The sequence below is a fragment of the Hippocampus guttulatus genome, chromosome 10 (genome assembly GCF_054856545.1).
Source record: "Hippocampus guttulatus isolate MCC_2025c chromosome 10, RoL_Hgut_1.0, whole genome shotgun sequence".
In the NCBI taxonomy this organism is placed as follows: Eukaryota; Metazoa; Chordata; class Actinopteri; order Syngnathiformes; family Syngnathidae; genus Hippocampus; species Hippocampus guttulatus.
Genome location: NC_141270.1, coordinates 10,728,155 through 10,748,481, shown reverse-complemented (window position 1 = coordinate 10,748,481; position 20,327 = coordinate 10,728,155). Strand labels below are relative to the sequence as shown.

Sequence of the window (20,327 nt, the reverse complement as noted above, 5' to 3'; positions counted from 1 at the left end):
CATTAGAAGATTTGTTTGGTAGGACAGAATATGCAGGAATTATTTATTATTGATGAAATGACATAGCATACGTATTAAATAAGGAGCAGAAACACGCTGCGGCTGCCTCTAGGTGGCGACAGTCTCTCCTGCATGTTAGAAGTGCCACAATCCATGTTTACATCTCATAAATAATCCAGCCATCCATTTTTAACACTGTTTTTCCCGAAGAGGGTCGCAGGGATTAGTGGAGCCTGTCCCAGCTGACTTTGGGAATGTTACAACCTGAACTGGTCGCCAGACAAATAAAGACAGACAACCATTCACACCTACGATCACGCCGTCACTGAGTGGGAAGCATTGGCACGCAAATCAGGCGAGTGTTCCACTACTCCATCAGTGACTCATAAATAACTATAATAATAATAATATCAAGTAAAACGCTGCTTTGGGATTTCCAAGCGTATCCCACACACCCTCTCCACTTTAGTGTTGAGAATGATAACATTAGAACATCAGGTGCATCATTTCAACCTTCCAACTAAAACTGTGCATTTCATTTTTGTTAAAATAGATTTTTTTTGATGAAGCTCGTCTATTTCTTTTAGACAGCCATAATGTTATGTGCAGTTAGTATAATTCCCCCCCCCCCCTTTTTTTTAAAAATAGTTTTAAATCCCCCAAAGCTTGAAAATAATCAAGTCACTGTAGCTGTATGCCACATGGAGCAGAACTCAAACTGGCCCCTGAAGGCTTGCCTATACTGTACGTGCTAGGCTGAAACGAACCCTCTGCTGCTTTCGGTCATGAATATTGCTGTTTGATCTCTGTGCCTCTTTTATATGCACTCAGAGAACCACCTGGGTGAGCGTTGACTGTGAACATTAAAATAATTCACTTCATAGATCTTTTACGCATTTTTTTTCTCTGGAAGGCGAACCTAAAATCAGTGATGTTCGAGTGACACTTTTACACAATAATATACGATTCAGTATGTTTCTCCAAGAGTGTTGCGTGTATCAGCCAGGTGGTTACATGATGCCCACACAAGCAGTGTTAACTCCTGAGGCTTAGAGGTCACCTAGGACATGGCATGGGCCCTAAAGGCTGCTATAATAATTTGGGATGCTGAAGCAACTTTATTTATATTCAATCACACACTCTGGGATGATAGAAATACAAAAGGGGCCCCAAGCGAAATTGTTGACACTGCCAGCACTCTCATTTCTCTGCCGTTGCAGCTAAAAAACAAAAAAACAAAGCATGATGTAATATGCTACAATTAAGAGAGTGTTGATGCACGTGGGATTATGTAAATGCATAATGGATTCCTGAATTGGGCCACATGAAAGGTCTGACCCCTCAGATTTGAGTTTGACATTAGTGATACTAGTTACTTGTTCCGCTTATAACCGCACTGCTTCATTAAGTGATTTTAAGAAGAAATGATCAGATGACACAATCAGGATTTTGGAGGCGATCATTGGTCAGCAAATTAAAAAAAACTTTAACTGATTGCGGGGCGGCCCAGTAGACCAGTGGTTAGTGCGTCGACCTCACAGTGCAGAGATGGAGGGTTCTGGCCTTCCTGTGTGGAGTTTGCATGTACTCCCTGTGCCTGCTTGTGTTTTCTCCGGGTTCTCCGGTTTCCTCCCACATTCCAAAAACATGCATGGCAGGCTGATTGAACAATCTAAATTGTCCTTAGGTGTGAGTGTGAGCGTGAATGGTTGTTCGTCTCTGTGTGCCCTGCGATTGGCTCGCAACTAGTTCAGGGTGTACCACCGCCTACAGCCCGAAGACAGCTGGGAGAGTCTCCAGCATGCCCTCGACCCTCATGAGGATAAGTGGATCAGAAAATGGATGTATGGATAACAATTGCTGATTAGATCAGAAAGATGTACAATTCCATCCCATCTATTTAAACAAGCTGTTTATTTACTGTAGAGTCAACCACACTATTTGTGGGGGATTGGGACCGGAGTGGCCCACAAATAGCCAAATTTTGCATGGAACTGATGCTCATTAAAATACAAAAAATAATAATGAAACCCTAAAATTTCTCCCCAAAACACTGATAAGCATTCAATGCATGTCACATAGGATGGAAAAATCTTTCAAAAATAAATAAATAAATAAAAATCAACTCTGGGTACTCCGCCATCCCTCGCCACTAGCCTATACCTTCCTTAGCGGGCAATGACTACACAAGTTGCACTACTGTTATTACTGCAATACATGAAATAAAATGCATATATGTGGAAAATTAAAAATATGTTGTCTTTAGTAGATGTACCATATATGCAGAGACAAACACACAACAGGAAACACACACCAAGACAGTGGCCCAGTTAGTTCTCAGTTGAATGTGTAAATGTTAGACAAACTGACAGGGCCGGAGGGATGGAGAGAAAGTGGAGAGGGGAGGGTGGATGGTGATTGGCTACTGCAGACATACTGTAGGCGGTTGTCTCTCTCCGCACTGCTCTACAACATCGACACAGTGAGAACATTATAATGGCTCATAGCCGGTCACATTTGATTGTCAAGAGCACATCCAGCACTCTCCGTCATGCTGGAACTGATGGACAAACTCCAGAAAAAAAGTAAAAATCAACAAATGGTCAAAAAGTATTTGCTAATAAATATTCAAGAGGAAGCAAATCGCTTGTCTCAAGAAGCAAACATTAGACAACCTGAAGGGCACCGAAGTTGAGCTGCGCGCCACCACAGGGCCAATTAAACCTTTTGAGGAAAGCTGGGAAATAAATGGAACTGCAGATATTTCTAAAAGGAAAAGTGCACTTTGTCTCAAGCACAAAAAGACAAAGTATTTTGCCCTTTTAAATAAGGGCCAGATTAGATTGTCACTGTTACATTCATGCAATGAAACATTTATTATTGCCGTTGTAGAACAACACTCATGCTGAAAGGCGTTTCCCATGAATATGGAGGGTTGGCATGTACTGTACCGAGAAGCCATTAGTGCATATCCAGATCAAAAGTCGCACTTTACAATGGAACTATTCCCCCTGTCCAAGAATGCAAATTGTAGTCACGTTTGTCATGAAGCCTGCTTAAATTGCAGTGCCAGCCATTTTCTGAATCTTATTTACCCTACCACGTGAATTGAAAACAAAAACTTCATAAAGATCATGAACGGCGGTTCAGTCCTGTTCGTAAGCACATAGTTAGCTAATCCCTCAAGTCCAGCAGACAAAACCTTTTACTCTCATTTTGTGAGATGTATTCTGTTGCTGCTACAGTGCTCGAATTGCCATACCCACAAGATTTGGGGGGGAGTATTAATAACGGCGTGACCAAGAAAGGGCTGAATGACGAAATTTGCAGGCTTCTAATCTTTAACTGTCAGCAAAACTAAAATTGGTATGTCTAAGAATGGAAATGAGGCCAGTAAAGAAGATAAGACGCCAGTCGATACTCCCCACTGAGGCACTTTGCCGAGTCCACCACACACCATCTCATCAGCAAGCCTCCTCATCCATGGAGATGGTGCTTGTGTCTCCCCAGCTGTGTGTCAACCTTACCAATAATGGCAGCTGAATAACAAACACAGCCTCAAGAAATCTCACAAGCTCTTGGGACCCCACTCGCCCCAAATGACGAAGCTTCTTTGTGACAAAACAGACCAAAACATAATAGGGATGCTCATATTGGCTTCTGCAAATGTCAGGAGTTAAACACCATGAGAAGTCGAATGTGCACAATGCATGAGCCCTTAAGCGCACAGCATACTGTAGGCAATGGGATATTTTTAGTGGCTCCCAGTACCACTACCCCTCCCGCATCAACCAATGAGCAGCAGCTTGTCACACTGTTTCCATGCTGAGAGATGTTGAAATATTGATTCGGAGAAGAGCGAGATCGTACTTTAAGTTGTACTAAACCGGATGCCAGAGGATTAGCAAAACAGGGGTATTGACTAGTATCCTGGTTTTCGTTTTCGTTCTCCGACAAGAACACACGTGCGGCTTTTTGAGTTTGCATCAAGAAGAGCTTGTGAAGATATGAAATCTTAATTTTTGTTAAATCTTGATAATTGCACAATTTAAGCCATTAACCTGTTATTAAAATCACCACATTGTGTAAGCTTCTTGAAAAATCACAAATGTATGCTTCTGCATCATTCAATCGGTAGGACAACTAATATGAATTGCAAAAACAAAACTATATGTGCTTTTGCTCAGGGGTGGTTATCATTGCTCCAACATGAAATCTACCAAGCAACAAGTGGTCTTGCAAATGTCTGCTCTAAGCTGATCTGATCACTTATGTAGTTTCATAGTGAATCAAAAAATGATTTGTGTGCTGTCTGTGCAGATTTACAATACAGCAGGCAGTAAAATAGAGAACTGCAAATCCCCTGGTCGAGTGTTTTATGTCATATTTCTTTGTCATAGAAAACCACCACTGGACTCCAGTTAAAAAGACCAATGATAGATGCGCTTGGCTAAAATTGGTCCAATTTTTAATATTCTCTCCTATGAGATGTGCTAAATGTTTTTTATCCTCAGACCAAATAGCTGTAAAAGTTAACAGCTAAAGAGCTCATTTATTTTATCATTATTTATTTTGGTCTGATGGTCAAAATTGTACCACCCACTCCACATTCATGCCCCCAAGTATGACAATGTGCATCTAATAGATTCTGAACTGCAGAAACACACTGTGCCTGTCTGAACATTGTAAAGGGGGAAAGCTCATTTGTAAAGTGGCATTACAAGTTTGTCATTTAAATTCATCTTCAATTTAGGTTCGTAATTTTCTATTTACTATGAATATATTGACTTGCATTGTCATCCTAAGAACTATGCTGCCTTTTGTTTCACATAAATGAAACAAGGAATATAGTAGAAGGTTATCCGTTTGAATTAGGAACATATTATCATGATGAATGGTAAAAATTCAACACAACAACAAATCCAGGAAGACGGCAGTTCCAAGATTCCAAATATGCATGAAAACTTCACATTTAGTTTCTGTGCATGCATTCTTGTTCATCGTCAAATGTCTTATAGGCGTTTGCAATAACATATCCAAACGTTGCCAGGGGAGTAAGACAGTCAACAAATCATACTTCATTTTAAATGTTGTTTGAATAAATAAATACTGTATATGGGCACTTATGTACACTAGAAACAATAAAGGAGACAAGCATAAGCATCATTTAGTAAGAGCTGTATGACATGTTTATTTATTGATTATTTTATTTTTTAGATGGATAAAAATGTATTAGTTTTAACATCACTTCTCCAGGGTGGACTCACAACTCCTCCACGCCTCCCCTTGCATCATGTCGTCAGTAGATGGCGCTGTTGCAGTGCTCACGTCGGTTGACAGCGATCATGGTAGAAAGACTGCACTGTCGAAAAGTGGTCAGGGAGGCATATGTTTGCGGGTGTAACAAGCTGCAGCAACATCATGTTACTTCTCCACTGTTGACCGGGACAGCTCCGTGCAGTGGCCCCGAAGATGTACGGGGATGGAGAGGCCACCGTGTGGGACCGGGTCGGGCGGCCCCACCGGGACTGTATGTGCTACCTTGGACCTCCGACTACCTTGATGCCTATGTAAGCAAATTCGTTTACCTTCTTGAACCTGCTCGGCGCTCGCTTCAAAGGCTGCGGTCGGATGGACCTGTTGAACGCGAGATATTTGTGAGGCGCAGGAGGATGCAACTTTAAATTGTCGTTGTTGTTTTTTTTTAATCATAAAAGTTTAAGTAACATAATAGAGAAATATACAACTCTATCTCAAACGTTTGTTATTTGATCTAAACTGGATTATGTGGCAACAGTGTCATTATTTTCCACCTCAAAAAGTAATTGATTCATTTTGCATTAAATTGGGATTAGTTGCATTTTATCTTTAGACTTTAGCATGTTTTTATTTTAATGCATTGCTGTGTCTGTCCTACATAGACCAAAAATATCTCCAGTACTGTTTTTCTATTTTGTAATGTTGCATAACAACAAGGGACTCACTGCTTTTGTGAAATACAGTACAGTATATGATGCTTTGCAGTTTAGTTGGTGCAATATTGTGTCCATTTTACAGTAATGCCACCTGCTGGAAAGAAAACGAAATCTCGCTTCTGCATAAAAGCCAATTACATACATGAGCTACTGTGTGCAGTCTGAACTGACTGACCTTCATTATGTATGCTCATGTAGCCCGGAGCCGTCACTAATATTTTATCTGCCACACTACAAATCTCTTATGATTGATTCTTACTTTCCTATAAGCCTCGAAAAGGAGTTGCGTAGCCATAGTAAGTCGATATAATGCTTGCAACACCAGTCACTAGCAATTAATGTCTTTCACACAATAGCTGAGCCCAGGCAGGACCAGTGAAGGATGATGATGTCTGCACTGTACATGAGAAGAGATGCGGGGCCTTTTTTTTTTTTTTTTGCGTAACATACAAAACGAAGCTTCACTCTTGTCACTGGAGACAGATATTATCTTGTCAAGAACCAGTCCAAACATACAGTAACCCTTCCCCTTTTTCACTTTTGTCTCTCACCATCACCGAAAACCACCTCCACCCTTTTGCTCACTTCTCTTCCCAGCGGGATGCGCAAGTCGCCCGAAGTGAGCCCCAGAAGGCTTTCGGACATCAGCCCTCAGCTCAGACAGCTCAAGTATCTTGTTGTGGACGAGGCCATCAAAGAGGACCTCAAGTCTTCCCGCTCAGTGGAAGACATCAACAGTGCATCCATAGAGGAGCGAATACTGCGGATCACTGGATACTATGGCTACCAGCCTTGGAGCGCCAGCTACAAGAGTGAGTCCGATAGTGTTGGAACATTGCATGAGCACGGAGTGGTTGATATATAGCGTTGGAGGACCATGAAGTACCGTAGTTTGAGAAACCAGGGAGGTGACGTTTACAGACTGAAAAAAGTTCCTGTTGAGCTAACTCTATTTTTACTTTGTCAAGTAGTCAGGCCGTTTCCACGATGGTGTAAAGTTATTGTTTCATTCTTCAGAATCCGTTTTATATCTTCACATATTTGTTTTGTGTCTGCTGGATTTATTATGGTCTAAATGCGCACCACCGTCAGAGCGTCTTGTTCCCATGACAACTGACACATGGCGCGTCGTGCTTACGGGCTTCAACTGTGGCTACGGCCACGCCAAGCAGCTGGAGCGGATCCAGGTTCGGTGACGTTCAGATTATCGGTAGTGTCGGTTTTTGTGACAACCCTCGTCTCAAGTGTGAGATCATGATAGGGCCGTGTTACAGCAGACGGTGCTTACTTGCTGTGGCCGTGCTGCTGCTCGGACCCGTGTCATCCCCAGCCTGACTGCTCCCACCACGACTGAAGAGACGTCAGTCTTACGTATTTGGCCGCATCCCCAATTAACTTTTGTTTCTTTTTTTTGCCCTTCGTTTATCTGCACTAGCCATCTCCTTTTCTGTCTTTTAAGCATCTTTGTTTGCAATTGCAAATGTCCTCTACCTTGCTTTTTTATCCAGAAAAATAATGTCCGCCGTCTGAATGGCTGAGCCAATCACATCCAATAGACGCATGGATCAGTTCACATCGGGGGAGGGAGGTGAGGGGGGCGGCATCACTCATTTCCACCCCCCCCCCCCCCCGACACAATGCAGTGACCCAGTTTAATGTGACACTCCGTGTTGCCTGCCGCTGCGAGGGTCAACCGCGGCAACATTACATTTTTGAAAATGATAATTAAAAAAAAAAGTTTGACCTCAAGAGGGCCTTCTAGGTGTCATTCGTTAGAGTTCTATCAGCACTACTTGGACAAAAGTGGCACGAGTTGCTGAAAATGAGTCACGAGTCAGCGTTTCTGTGCAACTAGTACAAAAAAGTGTATACCTCATGTGGCTGACTATCCAACTAGTGTTGACACAGGTGGGTTTTCTCCGGGTACTCCAGTTTCCTCCCACATTCCAAAAACATGCATGGCAGGCTGATTGAACACTCTAAATTGTCCCGGGGTGTGAGTGTGAGCGTGGATGGTTGTTCGTCTCTGTGTGCCCTGCGATTGGCTGGCAACCGGTTCAGGGTGTCCCCCGCCTACGGACTGGCTGGGATAGGCTCCAGCAACCCCCTCGCGACGCTAGTGAGGATAAAGTGGATTAGAAAAAGGATGGATGGATAGATGGATGGAATAAATGCTCACATGGCTTGCCATACCCATGGGTTTACAAAACCCACCAACCTTACGTCATCTACAATAACCAAACTGCCTATATGCTTCAAATGAAATTACTGCAGCCATGAATAATTGAGTGGCTTATTAATACCTTTGCTCAGATAATGAATGTTGACTGAATCGCAGCTGACGTTGCGATCTACAACGAGACTAATGAGGTCACATTTTTCCATGCAACTCTCCTCCTTTAAGAATCGTTTGAAGGCATCACTGTTACTCAAGGTTTGTGCAGCTAGCAGAGCGAGCTGCCACTGAAGCTTGAGGCATCAGACATTGCTTTGAGCAGTTGATTCTTTGAAGACTCTTTTTTAACGCAGCATTTGTCTTCTCCCTTATTTTTAATCTCGACATCACTTCAAGAGATTTGCATCATTTTGGGAGGGCCACTTAGCACAGAACCCCTTTGGGTCTGGCTCAGTGTTGTGCTTGCGATTTAACAACCTTGTTTACTCTGAGGGAACATTACTGCGAAACACAATTTTGCCTTCCACCTTTTTTTTGGTTTATCATTGCGCTAATGTGAATACGCTTATTAGGATTTTGTTTGTAATGATTTAACACAAACTGGTGCTGTTATGTACCAGATAGGAGGCACTAAATTATTGATATGTTGGCTTCTTTAACATTCACGGGGCTAATCAGAACACATCTACAATGCACACATCACAGTATACAGTAGCCGCTGCTTTACTCCAGTAAGGAGAACAACAATATACTGTATTTTACTGTACTGAATGAGAATATAAACTAATTGGCCGCTTTCGTGGTTGACAAAATTGGTGGACCACCAAGGTCACCTCATCGTGTTGTGTTCTCGTTGCGTGCTGCTGCAAAATAAGCAGATGTGTTCTCCAAGATATGATATTAGAAAATTGATGCTGTTTGTATGCATTAAAAAACTACAATGCATTGAACTTCATGCACACACACACACACACACACACACACACACACACACACACACACACACACACACACACACACACACACACACACACACACACACAGCACAGTAGATGAGAGGTAATTGTACCAGTAATTGTAAAAGTATGGGCCGAAAGTTCAGAAGGCAATTTGGGCCAATATGGGTGGTATTTCTGAATAGTTTATTTCATTAACCGCCAACCCACCGGCGCTAACCGCAAAGCAAAAGCAACGCACACTCACGCAAACACACTCGCACGTGTGCAATTTTAAGCCACCTAAATGCATTGCTGCCTCCACGAAAGCACCAAATAGCACCATTAAAATTCTGCTCAATTTTTAAAGTGCTGGTGAGTCACTTTAGGCTCAAGTCGAAAGGCATAAGCAAACTCTCCGTGACTCACTTTACTCCCCTTGTGAACAGTATGAGAGGATAATTTGAACAGAAATGCAGCCAATGAATTCGGTTCTTATTTCGTCAACAAATGCTCACATTGACGTACCAGGCAGCAAAACGCCTCCACTCTGTTTTCTGTGTCTGTTCCATTTGATGTCAAAGAAAAGGTCATCGACAAAATGTTACTCTTATTTTGTTCCACTCCAAAATGTTTTTGATAACGCAAACCAGTGAGAAAGATGACATCAGCGTTGACGTAAATTGACCAAAATGGCACCAGAAGGTCTTCAGCTCCACTGTCTGCCGAAATAACCGCATAGCTGCATCATCACTCACTTGGAGTACAGAAAACATTGCTGTAAATCATGAAGTGACAAATAAATATAATTATGCAATTACGGCTTGAGCTAATATCGTTAGTAAAACAAATGTTTATCCCCCAACTCTGTCTGCAATGAGGCAGGCACTTTTAATTTCACATGATTTATGCCACCTGTTTTTCTCTTGATCATTTACAGTCAGTTCAGAGATTTTGAGACCATTGAAACGAAAATTGCTTTTCTTTTTTTTCCCAGAGACAAAACTTTGTATGCTAATGCTTGGGGATATTTATATTTTAAATGCACAGCTGGGCATATAAACCCGATTTGTATGAAAATCGACTGGGTGCAATAGACTGTACTGGCCAAGGTAACCAGATTACGCACACAAGTGAAAATTAATGCCATTGTTTTCCAGAAACCTGCTGTTAAAGCCTCATTTTCTATGTACATTCAATATGTGTGTTGAAAACCCTCCAAGTCAGTCTCCAGCTTCCCTACGTCTGATTAAGAGAAGCAGTGTAGAGAATGAATGGATGGTTTCTTCCCTATTGCGTCAAGTTATCTCCACAGGTATGCCCGCTGAGAAGCAAAACATATTTTTGTTTTATATAATTTACTAGAACAAAGCTACACTTTCCCCTTATGCAAATGTTGAGGTTGACGGTGCATGAAATGGGGTTGGCTTCTAATTTCGACTCAGCTTTTGGTCGTGATGATAACAAGGGTGCAGGAGCAGTATGGAGAGTTTTTATGGTCATTTACACCTGACTGTGACAGTCCTGCCAAAGCAGGACGGACTTGGACTGACAATTGGAACATGTTCTTCTCATTCAGTAGAAGCTGTCGGAGAGGAAGTAGTTGTGTGGGTATTTTCTCATGTGAATTTGGTAGGAAATTGTACTGAAAACATACATGGTGTTTCAACAACGTGACCACGAATGACAGTGTGTAAATCTGCACAGTGAATTTGAAAGTATACTGGTGGCACTGTCTTTCTTTCCTTTTTCTCAAATCTCTTGTTGTTGGGCTGTGTTGTATATTTATCTGAAAGACCCTAAATGCCACAAAGTAGCACAAAAGACCCACGTGAAGTCGTGCTTTGACACCATTCCAACTTGTGACATCAAGAGATGAACTTTTTTAAGGGCAGTGTCTATTATTAGTCATGGATCCTCGTGACTTGTAGCAGGGCTCCCAGGGCCTCATTTACTGTACTTCGAGTATGGCTAGTATATTATTTTTTATTATTGGCCAACTATGGGGATGTAATGGAGTATGGATGTAATGGGGGCCAGAAAATTAGTACAGCACAGTGGTGATGGTGAAAACACTTCTATTTCAAATCATCTTTCCTCATTAAAATGAGTGGAAATACCATTAATCTGTTCCAGCATCCTGCTTTTAATGAACCCCCCCCTGTCTATATTATGCTTTATAAAAACCTACAGCAGTGGCATAATTAAATATAATAAAAACAATTTGAATCTGAATAATAAGCTGCCAACAGAAGTGAAGTCAATCCCAAGGGTAAATTCTTAAGTTCTTTCAAAGCATTTTAATGTTCATGTTCCCCAAAAATCATATTAGTCAACAGTATGGTTTGTTCATAATTTTTTAAAGATCCTTTTATTCCTTTACTTGGCTTGTGAATGTCTTTCACTCTTTTGTTTGTAAATGATTTTAAATGCTGAGTTAGCTTTTGTATTGGGTGACGAAGCATCTTGAAGCTTCATTTTCCCATTACTACCAATTACACTCCATGGACACTGTATATGACAAAATCACCTCATATTTATTTTTTATATAAATTTCTACTAACCTCTCACAAGAAGAATTTCATGGATACACTCATTAAATATTTATTTATAAGAAATAATCATCATCTGATATTCCCCTTGCTCACATTTTTTTTTTTGTTGCTGTCATCCACAGTCTGCACAGTGCACGGTTGTGGAAAAGCATCCTGGGAAACACTGTCAGTCAAAGGAAAAAGAGGCAATTAACAGAGGCAGAGTGAAACAAATCAATGTCGTGTCAGTTATTTGTTGCCATCAAGTAAGGAATTTTAAGAAAGGCTGATACTGTAGAGTGAGCGCATAAAAGAACCATTTTATGCTTTATTCCCCCAGTGATGTGAACCTGTCACTGTGTGCATTCGAGTGGAAGAGAAAGCTCTTCATGCACGGTGGAGAAAAAGTTGTAGGCTGGTGCTCACTCACATCATCCCCATGAACAGAGTCGCCATGACAGCAGGCTCATACGTCCATGTTCGCACTGTTTTGATCCAAACAGGAACTAAGAGAAATAAAAAAGCACTCTAACCAACACACATTTTTTTCCCCTCTGGGCCTGTGCATTTCTGCCTGTGCATTTCTGCATATATTTTTAAAACATTATTTCAATGTTTTAGTGCTATGCTGCACAATACTGTATATGGAACATACCAAACCCGAAGGTCTTGCACATTGGCATATTAAATATTCGATGCGTGTCGGGAAACAATTTTGGACGAACTGGATGATCTACACAAGTCCTTTTATATTTTGTTATTGTCATTTTGAAGTTATTTGTGTCATAATAATTGGTTGATATGAGGTTTTGCTATTACTGTAACCACTTAGCAGCAAATTAGTAAAAGATAATAACAACATTCAGTTTTGGGGATACAGTATCGGTGGTATTAGCTCATCTTACATTTGCACAGCAACGGGCCACAACATTATGACTGCAATTATCCATCCATCCATTTTCCGAACCGCTTGATCCTCACTAGGGTCGCGGGGGTGCTGGAGCCTATCCCAGCTGTCTTCTGGCAGTAGGCGGGGGACACCCTGAATCAGTTGCCAGCCAATCGCAGGGCACACAGAGACGAACAACCATCCACGCCCACACTCACACCTAGGGACAATTTAGAGCATCCAATCAGCCTGCCATGCATGTTTTTTGGAATGTGGGAGGAAACCGGAGCACCCGGAGAAATGTGCGAATACGGTTAGGATAGGCTCCAGCACCCCCCGCGACCCTTGTGAGGATAAAGCGGATTGGAAAATGGATGGATGGATAATGTGTATCTTATTGAGGCTGAAACAACAACAACACCTCAGCTGGTTGTAGCAACAGTCTTCTACAGATCTGACAACATTATTGATGATCACTTAAGCAACCAACGTATTAATGCGCTCATTACAATGAACTGAATAATCAATTTAAGTGAAATATGCTGTATCTTTTGACCGCTTTCCCTTATATATATAAGTCATGCTTAGAATGCCCTAAATGGACATTTTGTCCATCTGGTACACTCAAAGCAGCCCGTGTTGCATAAGATCACATGCATAATACAGAGTGATGCATCGATTAACATACACCTGCCTGTGCTCATTGCAAATCAGCTTTATGACTTTAAAGCAGAGAACTCGCTGCTGTGTGTTTTAGTGCCTCATCTTTGCTGTGGGTGTGACCCAAAGTAGGGCAGATCACAGAGAGTGGAAGGCTGCGGTACAGAACTTAATGCTTTTTGGAATGCCATTTTAATGGTTGTGACACTTTATTGAGAGAGCACAGATTGCATATGTATCTTTTGTATTACAGTATTTGAATTACTTGTAAACACAAAAGTACCAAAGGTAACCGTCATGCTTGTTTTAAGTCTACTCTTTTCGACTGATGGAAATGCTGTTTCATGCCAGCTGAGTTCTGGCGACACCCTTTCACCTCTGTCATCAAGCGTTAATTAGAAGAGGCGACATAGGATCCCGACCCAGACGTAATTAATCTGCTGCGGCTCCACACAGCACATCGTGGTCATTGAAGAGCTGCAACGGGGGAATAAAGCAGGCAAAGTGTAAATGAGGTTGTGCGAGCAATTTAGGCTATGAACATGTTGAGAGGAGAATATTGCTCGGTAAAGATCTTGTGACAGCGAACCGTATCCGAGCAGGATTCCCTCTCCATGCAAATCAACACATGCTGCATATAGATAAACATAGACAATAGCCAAACACAATGCAGTCAACATATTATAACCAATGAGCACACCTACTGCAGCATGAACGCTCTTATCACTGGTGACTCAAATTGCCGGAGGCTGACGGTAAATAAACGGTGACTAATTCATATTTGTTTTCGACCTAATACTTTATCCTGCGGTGAAAGTGGACGACACAAACAACAGCATAAAATATTTCATAGGGAAAAGGTTGTGATGTTAACTATTAGTGGATGCTTCATTTTACTGGAAAGATTGTTGTATAAATATATGCACATAATATAATTATTACCAGAAACAGGTGTGATTCTCTCTCAAAAGAGTATTTTACCCAAAACATACGTAAGGCCAAAGTATGATTACTTAATGTGCCATGACAGATCATAACGGGGATGCGTAAAATTACAAAATACAAGTTATGATTTAATTACTTACAAATATATACTGGATGTGCTTATCTAGCTAACCCATACACGCATATTCAAAACAATCGAAAGAGTTTCCATTGGTGAATATGATGTAGTAGTTGTATGACATCTTGGAACGGTGCATTAGCTTGTTGAGAATAAAATTTGTGGCATTGCACTGGCAAGCTAACTCATTATCCTCACCAGTTTAATAATAGTGGACTAGACCAACCACGTTTTGTTAATGATAGCATCCAAGCTAATGCTACCACTGCAGAATTCTCTATACTAAATTGATCAGGGGATATTTATCAAGAGACGCAAGTTACAAATGATGTGTAAATAAAACACATTGCAGGTATTTCTTTTAAAATAGACATTGTGTCAATTCATAGAGGAGGCCAGTCATTCCATTTCGAGCTAATCTTCATTATTTTGGCAGTTAATCTGATTTATTTTCAAATCAGACATGGAAGAGAGGAAATGTTATTGCATGAGCCGTATCAAACATCAAGTCAGCTCGATGTCAGTCCCTGGAGGCTAACTTGAAGGTTTACTCTTGCCTGGGGCCAATGAGGAAAAAAAAAGACATTTTTGCAATGGCTTTCTGCTTTCCAAATTAAGTAAATTTAGAAAGCAAAGAGGCACCAAGAGGGTCATGTGGTAAGCACTAAATTCATTCAGATTGGTAAGCAAGGTTTTTTGTATTTTTTTTTTGTTTTTCCATTGTCAAAACTTGTGAAGGCTACTGACCCCCCCGCACTCCCATATCTGTACTTCTGTTTTACTACTTTTGGATACTATTTGGTTGTTGTCAACAAAACTTAATTTGAGGATCTTTACAGGGAGAATCGCAAGATTGAGAGATGGTGTGTGTGATTTTTACCCCACTTCCATCAAACGAATATTTTCTTCTTGTCATGCCAAGAAAGACAAAATAGCGGTTGTCCTCCATTGTTGTCTTTTGTTCACTGCGTGGCCCTTTTCTCTGTTCACTTTGGCAACACACCCCAGAATGGAAACTCGGACCAGTGGGATTTACAGTTCCAAGCATTATTGTGCTCAGCTGAAGGAATACGATGATTTCGTGCTGGCATGAGCATACAGTATACTGTATGCAGCACTGATATACAGTGGGTCTATTGTGTTTGGAGTGTCATTGTTCGCAATTAAAGTGTTACCAGTCAATACATTGGCATCAAGAGAAGCTCACAAGCACATCAGATTATCAAATTCCTCAGAGGTGAATGGAGAACAATATAAAAAGGAGCAAAATAGTTTCACCCCCCGCCCCTCACTTCAATTCTAAGCGCCTTAAAGTCTAGTATGCTACCAAATGAAGATGTACATCCTTCAAATTTTGACGGATTATTGTTTTAAACCAGTGCATTAGTCTTTTTTTGGACAGAAAAAAAATAAGGCTGAGGTTAGGATTGAAAGTACAACTAGGTGTGTCCACTGTGCAGTCAACTGCGATAGGCTCCGTCTTAGCTTACCCCCGACACTGATGAAGATCAGAGTTATAAAGATGAATAAATGAACGAAAAAAACTTCGAGAAAAGTTGTCACTGAGTATCACGTTGTGCCCCGAGCAGGTTGCAACAAAGCTACGGATAAACTGGAAGAGTCACAGAAAGGCATAGAAGTGGATGTGAAATTTATTGGTGAATTTATGGATCAAACACCTGAGCAAAAAGTATTGAAGCATTGAACAATTGAATATGCATTAAAGTATTCAAAGGTTTGGAGAAGGTCAAATGAAGGTTACCTATAAAGGTTTTTGTGCATTTTAGAATCATCCTTAAAATTCACCCGAAAGCCATATATCTGACTTTTTGTGAGTACAAGTACATCAGGAATTAAAAACATGATTTACGGTGGTGTTGACAGGATTTAATGGTTTTTGACCAACAAAAAAACAAATTCTCCATTTGAGCTTTACCAGTTCATTAACTGAACAGAACTTTTTGAACAGAACATTCTCTCTTTCTCTCTCTCTCTCTCTCTCTCGCTCCCTCTCTCTCTCTCTCTCTTTCTCCCTTTTTTTCTCTTCCTCTCTCTCACACACACACGCACGCGCGCGCACACACACACACACACACACACACACACACACACACACACACACACACACATACACTTTTTTGAAGAGTGTCCAAAGCACCTGTTGCTGTCGTAGTTGGAATGATGACGCTGAGGGATGATTAGAAAGCATGCAGCTTGGCTGTTGGATGCGACCCACTGGCGCGACCCTGTCGCCCCAACTGAACACTTCAAAGACACAAGCCAACAGCTCTGAAACTTAATGATACCACAATTATGCAGGACATGGGCCTTATGATCCCTTCCATTTTTTGTGAGAAACTATTCGTGCTACATGGCGAGAAAGAATTGTCAATGACATTTCTTGACTCTTGTTTGAGACAAATGATTTACTACAAAACACCCAAACTAAAGCACGATGCAAGGATTGATATAAAATTGGTCCATGTGCATTATTCTTAATTTTCAAGTCATAACTGCAAAGTGCAGTCTAACTGTGTGGATGGATGGGGTTTTCTCTATTTTGGTATTTTCATAGATGGGTGAAATTAAAAATGATCATTTGCCCCATTGGTTGGAGGAACACAAAGTACATTCATGAGGAACTGCTAGATGTCCAATTGCAGTTGATATACAGTAAAGTTGGCCGCAGCAAAGTGGGCGTTGTTCGTGACACTGCTACCTGCCACGCCCACCGCACAGAAACATGAGTTCAAATCACTGCCAGGTCGGCCATGCAAAAGAGAATCTGCTCTATTGTCACTTACCTGGACACAGGTAGTAAAATAAATAAAGATCAACATTAAGACACAGCAGTGGAGCAAATTGTATTCTAAATGGTTATTATTATTATTATTATTATTATTATTATTATTGGAAGCCACTGAAGCATTATGTCAAGTACAAACATTAACACTGAAGTTAAATATAGGAAAATAATTCTAAAAAATTAAGTAGTAATTAATTTAAACAGTACTGCACATAAAACATAAAAAAATGCGCTGAAATGATTGTTCAGGGATAATTTTAAAAAACTACTCATCAGATGCATCTTACTGGATGTGAAACCCCCCCCCCCCCCAAAACGTTTCAGCCCCTGTAATACGATGCACACTTTGAATATTTAATTCAGTGATTATTTTCAATATTACTATACTGTAGTGGTACAGTAAATGTACCACACTTTGGGAATGTAGGAGGAAGCCAGAGTACCCAGAGAAAGTCTATAGGCTTTGTGTCCACCTTGCAAACAACAAAATTGAGTGTACCGCTCTTTTGTGTTCTGTGGGTCCACATGCATACCTGTCATCTCTGTCCCACTTTGTGCTCCACTTCTTGACCGACTTTCAACCATTTCCACAAATATAAATGGATATGTGTGACCACAGTGCCCTCTGCGGGCGGTAAGGAGACAAATACATTTGTTCACTGCAAGAGTTGATCCGTGACGCGACAGCAGAGGGCGTCGTGGCATTTTTTTTGAAAGTGACATTTGAAGATTGTTAATAATATGCGAGAGAGGGGTTGACTGCCATTATAACGTTGACATTTTGGTCAGTGCACTTGCTCGAGGAGTTTACTCTTTTGAGATTGGTGCATTAGTCAAACTGAGGCCTCATATGTCTACTTCTTCTCCGACTCTTTTAATGGGCTCCACATTTTCTTAAAATAAATTCCAAACAGAGAGGCAGGATGATGCCGATTGCAAGCTGCTCCCTCTCGGAGAGTGGTTTAAATGGAGCTGCCGCACTCTCTTATTAACATGTGGAGTGCGACTTCGAGAGCTGTCATCAAGTATTACAGCTTGACACCATTTAAATAGATGCCTCTGGACTTCATTAGAAGTGGCTGCACTTTAGAGAAAGCCTCACATAATTTTGAAAGGCAGCAATATGAGGGATGATGTGAGATAATAATAATAATAATACATTTTATTTATAAGCGCCTTTCAAGACACCCAAGGACACTTTACAATCAGGAACAAAAACAATAAAACACAGAACGGGTTGAGCAGCGGCAGCCAGACGCGCCAGCGTTCACTCAACCCCGAAAGTCGGAAGTTGAGTGCTCGAACTATCCTCATTTTGAGGATAGTTTGAATTTAGGCCGTTTTTCTAGAAATGAAAAAAGCGCCCAGCAGTCTTAACTAAAATTGTATTTTCACTCGTGGAGGCAACACTTTTCTTCTGTGTAAAAACGCCAAAGTGGAAAACACCCCTTTCCGTGATGCTCGTTGACTTCCAAATTTTTCAAGATTTTTTTTCCAAAACAATTTTCATTTTGGAAATCATGTCAAGTGAATTCATGAATTCCTGGATGAAACTTTGACCATCGTAGGACCTTTTTAAACAACACAGTTGCTGTTTTGAGAAGCAAGTGATACTTCTCCACTTTGGAAAGGAATCTCTGCCATTCGAGGCCTGACAATGAACCCTCCTTCAAAGTCACTTGGATCTCGTTTTATTCCTCAATCCGGTTGGTGTGCCAAACGTAATGGAAAGAGTATACCCGATTCTGTCATGCGGTGTCGTGACACATTAGCTTCTACATTCACTCTCTGTTCATTTACTTAACATCTCCCTTGGTTTTAATGTATATTTTTAAGTGAAATTCTCTTTTTAGTGCAGAACCTTCCTGTCACGGCGGTAGATTTTCATTGGTCGCAACATTAGGTACACCTGCAAAATGTGATGAGCATATTAAAAGAGGTTTGCAAACTACAACCGCAATGTAAAGTATTGCTGTATTCATGAGTGTCAATCAATAATGCGCTTCATCTAAGGTAAGCTTTGAAACAGCTCTCATATTAGATCACAGGCAAAAGTGCAGATTTTCTAATGAGTTACTGCAGACGGTACCCTGTGAGAAATCAGCACATGGAGCGAGGCGGTCATCCCGGAGTTCTGTATTTCAAGATGGTGAGAGGTGTGTTTTGGAAACTGTTACCACACCTTACCCTCCATTGTCCCAAAAGAAGCCAGCCGAAGCCATTCATCCAATAAATGGCTGTTGGTTACTGTATCTTGACAGCCTCTTGTTTCCAAGGATGAGCTTTGTCTGCTCTGAGATGCACGTAAAAGTTCATTTATTTGACCTCTGTGGTAAAAAGTACTTGGAAGAGCAGTTATAGGAATCAATATGTTGTATATGCCGCTCACGAACCCGCTCACCTAGCTACTATATTATTCCCTGCAAGATGAGACAAAGGCGTCTTGCTTCCACGATGTTTGCCTTGTGTATCATTGCCTTGCAAAGCAGACAACACATATATGATTGTGAAGATGAGACGAGATCAGGATTTTCTTTTTTTCACGAAAGCAATACCCAGTTTGCCCTTTTACAGTACAATTAATTGTGACTACAGCACTTTGCGGTCATTGAAAAAAGTCAATTTATTCAAATGCAACTATGAATATTAATAGTCTCGTGATTAAATCGCCAAAGCCGATGATGTCGAATCCTTTTAATGAATTGAGAGTCCAAAAAGCAAAATCTGAAAGCTTCAAGCGTCCACAGAGTTAAGAGGCCGATGATGGCAGCACAGTCTGCGCATGATATGCTGTATCTCAGCTTCGCCAAAAGGACAACAGATGTCAGCAACATTTTGTCACAAGCATAAGTATTAGGCCCACATTAATTTGAATGCTAATTTGCTTTAATACAGGACCGAAAAAGCAGCGTAATATTAACATAATATTCAAAATAGGGATGGGATAAGGCGGCCCGGTGGTCCAGTGGTTAGCATGTCAACCTCACAGTGCAGAAGTTCAATTCCAGCTCCGGCCTCCCTGTGTGTAGTTTGCATGTTCTCCCCGGGCCTGCGTGGGTTTTGTTCAGGTACTCCGGGTTCCTCCCACATCCCATAAATATGCATGGCAGGCTGATTAAACACTCCAAATTGACCCTAGGTGTGAGTGTGAGCGCAAATGGTTGTTTCTGTGTGCCCAGCGATTGGCTGGCAACCGGTTAAGGGTTACATGGTCGTTTTTTTCGTCTAAAAACGGCTTACTATACATGGTCATTTTTTTCGTCTAAAAGCGCCTTACTATACGTGGTCG

General features: G+C 41.1%; 1 protein-coding gene across 1 annotated transcript in view; it reads left to right on the top strand.

Moving 5' to 3' along the window:
• Window positions 1-5,391: 5,391 nt before the first annotated feature.
• Window positions 5,392-20,327, top strand: part of slc35f3b (solute carrier family 35 member F3b) — a 49,212-nt gene continuing 34,276 nt past the window's right edge. Inside the window, exons 1-2 of the mRNA XM_086122380.1 lie at window positions 5,392-5,570; window positions 6,573-6,787. Coding sequence (XP_085978506.1) covers window positions 5,473-5,570; window positions 6,573-6,787 — 313 coding nt within the window. The 5' untranslated portion in view covers window positions 5,392-5,472. The remainder of the gene's footprint in view (window positions 5,571-6,572; window positions 6,788-20,327) is intronic.